The following is a 15,149-nucleotide window of genomic DNA, read 5'->3' as shown; positions in this document are numbered from 1 at the left end:
TGAAATAGAATATAGATTACAGCATAAACTGCTGTTAAGAAAGTGAGTTAAATTATCTGATGTTTCTCCCATGGTGTCAGGAAATTATTAGGCCTTGAAAACTTAGCCTTTAATTTTCTAATCAAATTTTTTTATTAATAAATAACTTAATGAACTCTTTTTTTTTTTAATTTTTATTAAATCACCATGTGGAAAGTTACAAAGTTCTCAGGTTTATATGTCAGTTATACAATATTCAAACACCCATCCCTTCACCAGTGCCCAAATTCCACCACCAGAAACCCCAGTTTACCCCCCGCCCCCACCCCCTACCCCCTACTGTATAACTAATGAATTTCACTTCATTTTTTCTTTACCTTGATTACATTCCATAATTCAACACAAAACTCACTATAGTTGACATAACTCTCTCTCTCTCTTTTTTTTCTCTTTTTCCTTTTCCATTTTTTTTTTTTTAATTTTTCCCCCTCATCCCCCTTCCTGCGCCTCATAGTATGGTGTACTCCACGCCACGTTGGCCAGCGTGGGGCTTTTGCTTAGCTCATAGTCCAGAGGTGGCTGTTACATTAAGAACCTTCAATATTTCAACAAAAACTTACTGTTATTATTTGGAGTTTCCCCCCCAAGTCTGACCTGTTCAAATGGAACCCTTTCACATTGATGACAATTATAAATGTTAAGTCTGCAGGGGCATGGGCGCCCGGGCCGAAAACCCGGCCGGCCGGAGCCGAGCACGGGCCCGACTAGGGCTGGCTCTGTATCCTGCGGCTGTTTCAAGTTCAAAGCACACACATTTTTTTTTTTTTTTCCGCGCCACCAAGTTCGTACCTTCTCAACGGACCCACAAAATGTCGGACATCACGCCTTCTCCCGGAGGGGAGAGAGACCAAGAAGGAGGGTTCTTTCCTCCGTTAGCCGGCGTGGGGCAAAGGCTTAATTCACAGTCTCCATACATGGGTGCAGGCACTTGCTGGAACCCCAATTCCTAAAGCTGTCTCTGGTTCCCGCTTGTTCCACATCCACCGGCTCTGCAGGGGCATGGGCGCCCGGGCCGAAAACCCGGCCGGCCGGAGCCGAGCACGGGCCCGACTAGGGCTGGCTCTGTATCCTGCGGCTGTTGCAAGTTCAAAGCAAACATTTTTTTTTTTTTTTTCCGCGCCACCAAGTTCGTACCTTCTCAACGGACCCACAAAATGTCGGACACCACGCCTTCTCCCGGAGGGGAGAGAGACCAAGAAGGAAGGTTCTTTCCTCCGTTAGCCGGCGTGGGGCAAAGGCTTAATTCACAGTCTCCATACATGGGTGCAGGCACTTGCTGGAACCCCAATTCCTAAAGCTGTCTCTGGTTCCCGCTTGTTCCACATCCACCGGCTCTGCAGGGGCATGGGCGCCCGGGCCGAAAACCCGGCCGGCCGGAGCCGAGCACGGGCCCGACTTAATGAACTCTTAAGTTTGCTATCAATGTTCTACTTTCTCACTCAGTTCTTTCACAGAATTTGATCATGAATGATACTGGTACAGTTTGGTAGCTGTCACCCTTTATGTACACCAGGCATTGTTTTGGTTCTTAAAAAAAAAAAATCAGGATGCTTTCATGTAAGGATTAACCTGTTAATTTTCAGACTTTTTAATTTTACTCTCTCAAAATAAAGAACTGTAAAGAGAAAGGAACAGCAGATTTAAAATGTCCTGATAATGCCTTTCTGCAAGGCTGTGAACACAGATATATATATATATATATATATATATGTTATATATATAATTTTTTAAATTGAATCACCATGAGAAAAGTTACAAAGCTTTTAGGTTTAAGTCTCAATCATACAATGATCAAACACCCATACTTTCACCAGTGCATGTGTTCCACCAGCAAGAATCCTAGTATACCTTCTATCCCACCCCCATCCCCCACCTGTGTGACTGATGATTTTCAATTTACTTTGATTACATTCAATATTTTAACAGAAAACTCACTATTATTATTTGAAATTTTTTCCCAACAATCAGACCTGCTGAAAAGGCATCATTTGATAATTTGTTTTCCATTGCTGAGAATGAAGAGCATATGAGGTTTTGGATTTCTGGTATTTTAGTAACTAAGTCCAGAGAAATTTATGCCAGAAGTCGCATCACTGCAAGCTCATACCTCTGATTAGTGGGCTGTATAAGATGGCAGTCACCACGCCGCCAGGAAAGGCCAAGAGAGAAAAACCTTTCCCCTCCTGGGACAGCATGGGGCTGTAGCTTAGTTCACAGTCTAGAAGCCACTGGGTACCAAAAGTAGTTACTGGGCCTCTAGGATCATGGTCTTTTAGGAACGGAGGAGCCGTTTGTGTGTGGCCGCTCAGGGTCTCTTCTGGGTGGAGAGTTGAACACAGGTATTCAATTCCATTTTCTAATAAATGGCATTTTTACATCAGTGACTCCTCTAAGTCAGTTTGATCCATATGACAGATGGTGGAGACAAAACATATTGAGATAGGACATGAATTTTTCCTCCATAGTTATTATTTCAAAAGTGAGTGTATTATATTTTTAAAATTGGGGCGGAGGTTTTGGGCTACACCCAGTAATGCTCAAGGGCCATTCCTCACAGCTTAGGTATGAGCTCTGGCAGTAATTGGGCTATGTGCAGCACCAGGAATCTAACCACTGTTAGTCAAAACTGTCAAATGCCAGGCAAGTTCTTTACTTCTTGTACTATCTCTCTAGTTTCAGAATGATATTATTGATCGCAATTTACTATATAATATGATATCATGCAATAGTTTAGAAATACCTTTACTAGGTCATGGACTTTTGTCTTTTACTAAGAGCTAAAATTTCTCGAGTAAATCAGTTATAACTCAGTATAGGTTATTTGTTTCTTAATTCTCTGTTAAGTTTATGGGCCTAAAGCTTCCTTTCTTTAATGTCCCATTATGTTAAAATGATCTTTAGGGGGGCTGGAGTGATAGTACAACAGGTAGGATGCTTGGCTTGCAGGTGATTGACCCAGGTTTGATTCCCGGCATTCCATATCATCCTTCCAGCACTGCCAGGAGTAACTCCTGAGTGCTGAGCCAGGATTAAACTCTAAGTATCACATGTATGGCCACAAAGCAAAAATAGCAACCAAAAAAATAGTCTTTGCAATTTTTTTTTTTTTTTTTTTTTTTTTTGCTTTTTGGGTCACACCCTGCAATGCACAGGGGTTATTCCTGGCTCATGCACTCAGGGATTACTCCTGGCGGTGCTCAGGGGACCATATGGGATGCTGGGATTCGAACCCGGGTTGGCCGCGTGCAAGGCAAACGCCCTACCCGCTGTGCTATCACTCCAGCCCCAATCTTTGCAATTTTTTAATCCTTTGTTACTTTTCAGAATTTCTGGAGCCAGAGCGATAGTACAGCAGGTAGGGTGTTTGCCTTATAAACGGCCAAATCAGATTCAACTCCAGCATCCCATATGATCCCCCAAGCACTGTCAGGAATAATTCCTGAATGCAGAGCCAAGAGTAACCCCTGAGCATGACCATATGTGACCCCAAAAGACAAAACACCAGAATTTTACTGTGGCCTATTTTGCCATATTTTCTCACTTATTTAACAGTTTCATATGGAGGGTGTACTTGATTGGATGGTATAAATGAGAGAAAAAGTGAGCCACCTAACATTCTCACAGTACTCATTGAGCTTATACTTTAGTGAGGACCACAGGAAAAAAATGCAACAAATAGTAAGCAGAGAAATGAGTGAAAAGTAAGTGGTTTGGGATTAGGACAGCCTTCTTCAAAGAGTAAACATTGAGGCAGAGTTGTTAAGTGTGTTGAATTTAATGAAGAATGGAGTGTGGCTGATGTGTTTGAAGGCAAAGGCAACCTAATGATTGGCTTACTGAGTGTTTAAGAATGGAGATGACTGTAAGGTGAGGCCAAACAAGACTGAAGTCTGCATTTTCTGTGCCATAATAAACACTGAGAGGCATTTAAACTCAGGCTAGTAAGTTCCACATTGGCTGAAGAGTGTTGTGGTTGTTTAGGTCTGGAGAAGGATGTTGGTAGTATGTAGGAGACAACTATGATGACGGAAAGAAGGTGAGTTTGAAGGCAGGAAAGAAGGAACTGAATTGCTTGGATCTTGGTGAGAAGAAAAATAGGTCTTCCTGCATAAGCTAGAAAGAATGGCTCGGAGGCAGTGTGGAGGAGTACAGACTCACAGAGGTGTGAGTTCAGTGTTGATGTGGTTTTGTAATATGTATGGAGCTGTCAATTAGACATTTCAGGAGCACAATGTGGCCTTTCAGCAGTTGGATCATGATTCAGGTACCCTGCAAGCACATGTGCAGAGGGAAGTGAATGTTGAGTTCTGTTAAGGAAATGACAGTGTTTCAGGAACATGAAAGAGTCACCTGTTAAAGTAATCCTAGGGTTAACTAGCTGGGGAGAGCATGGGGTCATAGAGACCACATGGTCAACCATGTTGGCTGCTATATAGGGGTCAGGTAGGCCAGGCACTTGGAATTGTTCATTAGATTTCATGCCTGGGAGCTCACAGGTGATGCAAAATAAAAAGTTAGTTATTACGGGAGGTGAGAATATTCTGAACTAAAAACTCTTGAATCAGCATAGCCTACATTAGAGAACTTTCTCCTTCGTTTGTAGTAGTTCTTTGGAACATGGTGTACCTTTTAATGATCCTAATCAGCTGCTTTAAAGCAGCTTCCATGCTGCTTTGCTGTATTTAACTCTGCTAACTTGTCCCTCTAGGCTTCTTCTTACACTAGTTTCATTAATCAGACATGTAATTCTCTTAGTGTCTGAGCTCCTCACAGTCCACAACCTGTCAGTATTGCAACCATACAACAGTACAACCTGACGTCGTTTGATATACAATAAAACATGGGGCTTCATATTTTGTTTCATTTATGTGTGTGTATATATATACAAATATATGTATATATGTATATATATACATATATATACAGACTATAGAAAGATTCAATCACTGGAAAAATACTTGATATCAATAAAGCTTTACGGAATTTCTATTGAATAATTTGGACATTATAGAATCATTTGAATTATTTGAATGATTGGATTATTCATACTCATCCTCACTATTTTGATTGTGGAATTTACCTTTCATTATGTGCTTTATTGAGAACAGTTATTTCACAGCCCTCTAGACTATGGCTTTATGGTATGGATAGAGAAAATTCTCCATGGAATGGTTGTTTGACCTTGGTTTATAAAGAATTCAAATGTATATTTGCAGGGGAACTTTAATTCCATGAATGTTTCAAATAGATATATGCAGTAGCTTCCCAGAGATAGCATGCCATTACAGTTTGGTTCTTGGCCTCTTTTGCTTCTTGGTAAGAGTTCTGTACATATGCATAGTCTTATTAGTGCTTTGGTATTGTTTTCCTTGGTAAAATAAACATTATAAAGTCTATACCTTGATATTAGTAGAAGTTACATTAGAGGGAGAGCCTGGCAAGCTACCGAGAGTATCTCTCCTGCACGGCAGAGCCTGGCAAGCTACCCATGGTGTACTTGATATGCCAAAAACAGTAACAAGTCTCACAATGGAGACGTTACTAGCGCCCACTCGAGCAAATCGATTGAGCAGCGGGATGACAGTGGCAGTGACATCAGAAGGATTTCTTGTAAGCTGGGTAAAACTATTAAAATTGGTTAAATAAGACCATCTTGGAGAATAAATAATATATATATATAATATGTATTATGTCTGGATTTCATATATTATACTTGGAGGAAGAAAAGATCTCAAATTCACAAAATAACCATAATCCTAAATAACCTATAATTATGAAGAAAAGTCTAGGGCTAGGGGAAATGGCTTAAAGAATTGGAGTACTGCATGCTTTGCATGGTGGGGACTTCAGGTTTGATCCTGCTCCTCATGGTTCCTTGATCTCTGCAGGGAGTGACTCCCCCCTACCCCTAATCATCAAGGACTAACCCAGGAGTAGGACACCCTCCCCAGCACTGCGAGATGTGACCTCAAACTGAAAAAAACTATAATGCCGTAAATTGGGAAGACTATAAAATAAAATAAAATAAAATAAAAAGTACTTTAGGGCTGGAGAAATGCTATAGCAGGTAAGGTGCTTGCCTTGCATGCGCCCAACTTAAGTTCAATGACTGGCACCCTGTCTGGTCTCCCAAGGAGTGATCCTAGGAGTGATCCCTGAGCTCAGATCAGGAGTAAATCCTGAGCACCACCCAATGTGGTCCCAAACAAAGTAACATTTTAAAATTCCAGGTCAGCATTGCTTTCTTTCTCTTCTTTTTTTTTTTTTTTTTTTGCTTTTTGGGTCACACCCAGCGATGCTCAGGGGTTACTCCTGGCTTTGCACTCAGGAATTACTCCTGGCGGTGCTTGGGGGACCATATGGGATGCCAAGGATCGAACCCAGGTCGGCCGCGTGCAAGGCAAACGCCCTACCCGCTGTGCTATCACTCCGGCCCCTTTCTTCCTCTTCTTATGCCATTTTTTCCCGTAGGATTCCTAGTGAGAGCTGATGAATTAAAATTATAGTTAAGGAAATCATTATAGAATGCAAATGTCTATGTCAAAACATAAGAGCTAAAAGTTTTAATTTTTGTGGAGCAGGGATAAGAAAGATGTTTCATGGCATTTTTTTTTTTTCTGGGCCTTGATATCTGTGTTTGTCAGAACAACTTTTCCAGTACTATTTTTCCAAATGATTAAAGACTCAAATGATACTTTTATGAAAAGAATTCTCAGAAGAGCTTCCTTTCTATTATATACCAAAATGAAGCCTATTACTGGTCACTCCTTTTTGAGAGTAGTTTCCTGGACCACATGAGAACCCAATCACACCCATTGACACCTTTATTGTTGTAGTATTCTGGTACACACACCCCCCTCCCCCCAGGTTATCTAGTTCCCTGCGGCACAACTTTACCTCAGAGAAGGCAACTGAGTAACATACCAGTAATATACCATTAAATGACAGTTCCCTCTGGGAGGTGTGGGGTGGTGGTTGTGTTGTGCGTGTGTGTGTGTATGTGTGTGTGTGTTGGTACACACTGATACCATTTTACAGTGTGCCCTCTGCTTTCCTACCTTCCTCAATACCTTTTTCTTCTTGAACTGCTCACTTGCTCATGAAATTCATGATAGCACTGTAGCACTGTCATCCCGTTGTTCATCGATTTGCTCGAGCAGGCACCAATAACATCTCCATTGTGAGACTTTTTGTTACTGTTTTGGGCATATCGAATATTCCACGGGGAGCTTGCCAGGCTCTGCCTTGCGGGCAGGATACTCTCGCTAGCTTGCCAGGCTCTCTGAGTGGGACGGAGGAATCAAACCCGGGTCGGCCGCGTGCAAGGCAAACATCCTACCCACAGTGCATATTATTCCTAGTGGTTTTGAAAATTAAAACTTAGAATTTATGCAAACAGCTGAATGCAGTTTGATAATTGAGTAATTTTTTTTCCTTTCTCTAGGAATGCTGTCTCTGCAATTTGAGAGGGGGTGCTCTTAAGCAAACTAAGAACAATAAGTAAGTGACGTATTAATTATGTTGAATTTCCTGGTTTTGTCCCTGTCTGGAGTGTGAAACCTCTGGGGGACAGCTTGCTTTGCTTCTCATCATCATCATGCACTTTGTTCTAGAGCCTTTGCTGTGGAGATCTGAGCTAGGGATTCTGGGCATATGTGCAGAACCCATTACCAACGGCTCTTCCACCTTTGCTTGATGGAGGTATCCTGAGGATTTATGCTCTATGTCTTTGATGTCATGAGAAATAACCCCCATTTTGGTTATTTATTTATTTGTTTGTTTTTAATATGAAGGCAGCATCTTGGTCAAAGTTCATTAGTCTCATAAAAACAGATTATGCCTGAAAACATTGAACTCTGTTATCTTTAGATAAATTTAGTCATGATATAAAACCAAATCAAAACAAACTCTTCTTACAGTATCAAACTAGCAACAAACGTTTGTTTTAAAAGGGAGAGATAGAAAGAAAACATTGGTTTTAAGATTTAAAGAGGACAGAGACTATGAAGATTCTTGAAAGAAAGATTAGTGCAAGAACATAAAGGCTGGGTCATTTGGTTTTTTTATGGCTGTTGTTGAAATGTTTTTGCATGAATCTTATTAATATGACCTCATTGTAGTATTTAAGATGGGGCCAAATTTAATTGTAGATTCTGTTGAAAATAGAATGTAGATACAATTTAGGCAGACATGCAAGCTGGTACTTATGGGCCAGATCCAATCTGATTTGACTGATGTACTAATCAATTTGACCCAAATTTTTATTTTATATTATTTTTTTGGTGACTTAAAAATTTTTTTATTATTATTTTTAACTTTTTAATTGAATCACTGTGAGATAGACCACCAAAAAACTGTTCATGATTAGATCTCAGTCATACAGTATTTCAACACCCGTCCCTCCACCATGTACATTTCCCAGTACCAGTGTACCCTGGTTCCCTTCTATCACACCCCCACCCCATGCCTGCCTCTATGGCAGGTGCTTCTTTCTCTCTCTCTCTCTCTCTCTCTCTCTCTCTCTCTCTCTCTGGACATTGTGGTTTGCAATATTGATACTGAAAGGTTATCAAGAATATTCCTTACCTACTTTTAACCCTCTGATCTTATCCAGAGTGATCATTCCAAGCTATTATTGTCATACTTGACCCAAATTTTTAAAATGGAAAGATTTTGCAGAAAAATCCATACTTTAGTCTTTACTCAGAAAATGATTGTGCATGATTATGTAGCAATAACAAGGTGGAATAGGGACCCGACTGAAATGGGACAGATGCTTCCCAGGTCATAGAGTATCCATATATTTATTTACATTCTGCTTGTACCCACTGACAGTGGAGTCATGCCCCCTGGCATGATGTAACAATGGAGTCAGCATAGTTTTATATATATATATATATATATATACACACACATATATATATATAATTAGATGCTTATGACTACTTTGAAGGAAGAGTAAAGACATACATTATTCTTACATCAAGTTTAGTCTAAAAGAGTGCATTTTTGCTTACTTCGGATATGTATCTTTGAGTTTTAATTGATTAGTGTTGACTAGTGATGTTAGCATAGGTCATGCAAACTGTGAGATGTTTTAAGCTGCTCCAGTAAAGACAAAGCTAAGAACTTTTTCTACCTTTGGGCTAGGATTTAAAATATATATATAAAACAGGGCTGGAGCAATAGCACAGCGAGTAGGGCGTTTGCCTTGCACGCGGCCGACCCGGGTTTGATTCCCAGCATCCCATATGGTTCCCTGAGCACCGCCAGGAATAATGGAGTAATTCCTGAGTGCAGAGCCAGGAGTAACCCCTGTGCATCACCGGGTGTGACCTAAAAAGAAAAAAAAAGTTAAAAAAATTTTCTATAGAACTACAATATTTATTTAGATATGAAAGAGCCCTGATGGGCTTGATAGTCTCTTCTCGTGGTCTGCAAAAGTAACCTGATATTGTTTGAGGATAATAAGTATACTCTGGTTTAAAAGTAGATTGATGAATTGTTAGTTCTTCAAATTCTCTTTAAAAATCAACAGTGAATGTATTTTTGGCTTAGCTCTTACAAGTACCTTACCCTGACGTAGTTGTCACCTTTTTCGAGCACTTCAGAACATGAAAGAAGAAGCTAGGTTTTAAGAAACAAGGGACACATCAAATTTCATTCCTCTGTATCTCTTGGTTACTTGGATCATTTTATGATTGTAGGAGAAACAATTTAAAGACTCTATATTCATTTTTTTTTAGAAAACTTATTTGTATCATGTTCAGTGACATTTATATTTTGTTAAAATAATGCATTTGCTTCATGGCATTTATATTAAGAAATGATTACGTAGTATTTCCCAGCTTATGCCTTTTATTGTTTGAATTAAACTTTTCCCTTGTATTGTTAATTAAGGTGTATTAAATGTTCCTATATTTCAGTATCAGATAAATAGTGTACATCTCAGTATTTTTCAGATTGAATAAAGTAAGATACATGTATTTTGCTTAGAGTGAATCTTTGATCAGTACCTGATTCTTTCTGTCACGGTGATAGACAAGTGTAATTCTGACTATATCCAGGTATCTGTTAATAAGTTTCAAATTTAAAATCTGTGATAGATTAGGCTTTGGGTTTTCATCCTGTTGGGTGTTTCCATCTGTGAGACTTGCTATCCGGAAACTGAAGAATAAAGGTATGCAAGTTTAGGGAACTTTTGTCTAATGTCTCCTTTTCTGCAGGTGGGCCCATGTCATGTGTGCAGTTGCTGTTCCCGAAGTTCGATTCACCAATGTCCCAGAAAGATCACAAATAGATGTAGACAGAATACCTTTACAGAGGTTAAAATTGGTGAGTTGCAAAACTCTTTTTTACTTGTAAAGTAATGTTAATTTAAATCTTTAAATTTTTCTTTGGATGCACACATTTCCACGATAATTATTTGCCTAGCTTCATTTTTAAAGCCTAAATTTAGCCCTAAATGTGCATTGTAAATGTGCATAAAACATCATTAAATTCTTTTTGACACAAAACAAAGTCATGCTTGATTTCCTGGATTCAGGTGAATTTTCAAAGTATAGTCTGAGCTTTCCAGCTACTTAACTGTTTAGTTCTTTCCTGTCTTGGCTCTCTTTGGCTGGGTTTTGACTTGGAAAAATACATCTGAACCTGATTTTATCAACCCATCACCAAGAAGAGACTTTCAGAAAAATATAAAAACTTTAATATTACCTAGGGATTTTCTCACTTAAGAATCAGATATAAGTCAAATAGTTTGCCCAACTCTTTGGCTTATTATCTTCTGACCTGTTCAGAAACTTTTATAAAAGTCTTCCCACTGGTTCTCTTTGTGAAGAATGTTTTTCATTGAAAAGATAGGCCTTTCATGTCCTTAACATTGAAGTAACCTTAACATAGAAGTAGTTCTGTTAAATTGTGAGCCAACAGATCATTAGTTTAGGCCCTTACATTTCATATTTAATGAGAATATTCCCTAAAGTTAGATTGTATGACCTTAAAACACTGGAGCGTGTTTTAAAGGTGGACTTAATACTCTAGAATTTCTTCAGTCCATATTATTTTTAATATGTTGTCATTCGACTCTAGAGAGTTTGGGTGGCAGTTAACTTTTTACTTGACTTGCTTGTTTTGTTACTTGTCTTTTTTTCAAAGGGGACCTGGATGTGCTGTCTCAGGAATTTAGAAGCTAGTCTGCTAGTTTTGAACTTCATCAAGAAATTCACATTGCTAGAAGCAGCATTTTCATTAATGGACCTAATATTTATTGTTAGCAGATATAGGTGGTTAGACAGGGTTCTCAGGATGTAGTAGTGTAAGTCTTGTGAACTGAGACAGAAGTGAATATGTCATTTAATTGAATTGTTAAGGCTTAAAGTGATGGTGGCTGGAGCGCATGGGTAGGGTGTTTGCCTTGCATGTGGCTGACACAAGTTCGATTCCTCCATCCCTCTCGGAGAGCCCAGCAAGCTACTGAGAGTATCCCACCTGCATGGCAGAGCCTGGCAAGCTACTGGTAGTGTATTCAATATGCCAAAAACAGTAACAAGAAGTCTCACAATGGTGCCTGCTCGAGCAAATCAATGAACAGTGGGATGACAGTGCTACAGTGATGGTTGGAAGAGAATAAATTTCTTTTATTCTGGAACTTTCATAGGAAGGTTTTAATCTTATACTTTGGTGATCATTTGAAAAGATACTAATGAGAAACATACATAAAACATTGGTAATGGTTTTGACTGAGTCAGGATAAACTCACTACATGTTAAAAAATGTTATACTTAACAAATTATGTGACAAAAATGAATAAACATGTTACATTGAATTTTTTTATAATGTCAGGGCCAGAGTTATTATACAGTGGGTAGTGCATTTGCTTTGCCACTGACCCAGGTTTGATCTCTGACATCTAATATGGTACTCTAAGCACAGAGAGGAGTAATTCCTGAGAGCAGAGCCAATACTATCCTCTGAGCATTGCTGGGTGAGATCCCAAAACAAAATAGTTTTTTTTAATAATGAGTAAATAAGACACTATTACAGGTAGTAATCACTCTTGGTTCTGTCTCCTGAAGTGTGCCTTCTGTTACCACACCTAACTGTTAGCCTTAGACTAACTGTTCTTGCTACTTCTCTTTAAGGACGTATCTATGAATGCTTCCATTGTGGTTTGTCCCCCATCTCAGCCTCAGAAGAGCTTGAATGAATCAGTGGGAGGCACTACTTGGACCATTTCAATGCTATTTAGAAATTTACGTCTAGAAATCTGAAATCTGATAATTGCACTTGAAATTGGCAAAGCTTATCATTTTTGACAGTACTGTGCTTCACTCCTATTATGTATATCACATATTCATTATAGGATGACTTACATTCTTAAAACAATTGATATCTTTAGAAGGATGTGTCTTGACTGAATTTAATATTATTAAAAGTCTGTTTCAATGGTAATGTAGAACTATTACTGACATGGATGTTCATTTCATATATTTGCTTGAAAGTAGCTCACTCGATTAACTCTTAGGCTTTTATCTAATTTTACATGCATGGAGAGCTTCATGGGATGATGCTTATCAAAATGCTCATAGTGATTATCTGAAATAAGAGAATTACAAAAAGGAAATCCGCTAAAAAATGCAGTTGTTTGAAAGGGAGCAGTGGAAATATCAAGAGGACTTTTCCTTTCAAGAATACTCCAGAAAGCACCATCATCATCTTGGTCAATTTAGCATGGTACATTGTTTGTGCTCTACTCTCTCTCAGTGTCCCATAGTGATGAGACTCAGAGAGGCCAATTTTATTAATCAGACTTACAGATGCTCCCAGATGTGTAAGGTGAGACCGCTTTTCCAGGGGAAAGGAATCTTTGTCTTATATATCTGCCCATGGTATATTCTAGTATTCATGTTCTTTTCCAGTTTAAGAATATTAAGTCAGGAAGAAGTCAGAGTGGTGGTCTTGTGTGGTGACTTTTTAAGCTGATATAAACCCAGGCAACATGTTATTCTGTGCCAATCTAAAGAGTGTTTTTGTGTCTGCCAGTGTCAGTTTCAATATTTTTTGGAAACTACAGTGAACTCTTCTGAATGCTGGATTGTTCACCCACCTCCTTGTTCACACAGATGCAGGATGTTCAGAGTTGGATAGATGTCAGTGTCAATTAATTTTGTCAATTATTTGCCTTACTTTGTCACACACTTAGCATAAATCTTTGAATAAGACTTTTTCCCTGTCAGCATCTTATTTTCTAGATTAGAATTCACAATTTTCTTTTTCTTGACATTTTAGACAAGATAATTCCTTGTTTTGAGTGACTTTTGTGCTTTGTAGAATTGTATCATTCCTTGACCAGACAGACAGTGCCAAATACAAAATAGTTCTCACTTGAGAATTCTCAATAAATGCACAGCAGAGACACACGTAAAGAGAAAATTTCCATTTTTGTTATTTTTAGGGAATATATTGATTGAAAGAATAGAGACTGAGAAAACAGAAATCTGGGTGTTTTTTTTTTCATTCTTGAGAACATTTGGAAAGTTGCATTTGTCATTAAGTAGTACAGTTAGGCAACATGTATTTTTGCTAGTTTGTTAATTATATAATTTGATTTATTATTTTAGTATTTAAAGAAATTGAATAATCAGACTAAGAGAGATAGGATAGGGGTTAATGCACATGCTTCTATTCAAATATTCCAAGTTTCATCCCAGGCACCACAGCATTGTCAGGTGTGCTCTGGATGCCCTGGGCACTGCCAGGTGGTCTAGATAATCTTCAGCACCACCAGGCCCAGTCAGCACTGCATCTTCAGTCCTCACATTGAGCTGCCAGCCTGGTTGGCTCAGAATCACCAGAAGCACCCCCACCTCTACTACCTCCTCTCCAGTTCTGAGCACCACTTAGGAGGCTCAAAAAAACCCAAACAAACCCCAAACCAACGAAATTTCGGCGGGGGTGGGGGGAAGCGGGTGTGCATATGCACAATAAATGTTACTTACAGTAAATAGGAATAGGAAAGGGCAGCGATTCATTACTCATTATTTGTGATTCGGGCTTCAGATTATTGTGTCTGGAGGGTTTTATCTGACAGTACTAAATACTTTGTGTCTTTTCTTGGTTTCCTCCTTTAAAAGTCTAGGTGGTAAATTCACGTGGTGTCTGCAGCTGGCTCTCTAAAGCAAGGCCCCATTGATATCACTGGGGGCACCTCTTACGTCATGGAACCTAGCAGGACGTCAGCCAGCCTAAGATTACACATACAGGGTTGACGCTCGTGGTTGAGATGCTGGTCCTAGAATTTCCGGTTGTCTGGGGATTGAAAATTGGAGTGACCTGATGTAGGACAAGTTGCTTATCCTTCAGCTGCAAGGGTGACTCTGAACCTCTCTCCGCTTCCCACTAGGTGGTGCTGCTGTACCAGTTTCTTCTTTGGTCGCGCTTAACCTCAGCACGTGCCTAATCTGCGCCCAGCCCCCACTAAGGGAAAGAGTGCGAGACAGAGACAGAGAGAGGCAGAGACAAAGATAGATACTAGGGTGCAAAGCCCAAGGGATGGTAACTGGGCACAGCAAGTGCTGCTTACTGCGCATTCAAAGTACTGAATTCCAGAGAAATTTTATTTTCAGTTTTTCATTTAACAATGTAGAAAATCTGCTTTCCTTTGGGGCACTTAATGTTGTTCCGTATAAGTAATAAGCAACATTAGAAATAGCTAGGAACAGCAAGAGGCTTAAAGATTGACTGATGGCAAACATGGGTTTAAAATATCTTTTGCAGTGTGAAAGCTGTATTTTAAAAAGTGCTCATCATTATTAGCACTCCGTTTAGAATGTGGAATACTGGAATTTATGCAGTAGTATTTGAATATTATGGTAATATTGTTGTCAGCCTTTTATTTATTCATAGGTTCAACTTGCAGCTTTTGAAGTATCCCTCTGTACAATTATTTGTGCAAGAAGATTTTTGTAGAGTATGTAAGAAAGGATTTGTTTACTTGAGCAGATTTTTTTTCTCTTAACTTACACTGGCTGTTTCAATAAATGAGACAGCAAATGGAAAACAACCTCTTCAGTGGATTAGTTTGATTCTAAAATGCTAAGTATTTTATG

General features: G+C 39.1%; 1 protein-coding gene across 3 annotated transcripts in view; it reads left to right on the top strand.

Moving 5' to 3' along the window:
• KDM4C (lysine demethylase 4C) overlaps positions 1-15,149 on the top strand; it is a 432,788-nt gene that overhangs the window by 279,281 nt on the left and 138,358 nt on the right. For all 3 annotated transcript variants that reach the window (XM_055145808.1, XM_055145803.1, XM_055145813.1), the window contains 2 exons: positions 7,484-7,539; positions 10,266-10,374. In XM_055145808.1, coding sequence (XP_055001783.1) covers positions 7,484-7,539; positions 10,266-10,374 — 165 coding nt within the window. The remainder of the gene's footprint in view (positions 1-7,483; positions 7,540-10,265; positions 10,375-15,149) is intronic.

Source organism: Sorex araneus, chromosome 1 (assembly GCF_027595985.1).
Source record: "Sorex araneus isolate mSorAra2 chromosome 1, mSorAra2.pri, whole genome shotgun sequence".
NCBI classification, from domain to species: domain Eukaryota; kingdom Metazoa; phylum Chordata; class Mammalia; order Eulipotyphla; family Soricidae; genus Sorex; species Sorex araneus.
This window is presented reverse-complemented; position numbering and strand designations above follow the sequence as displayed.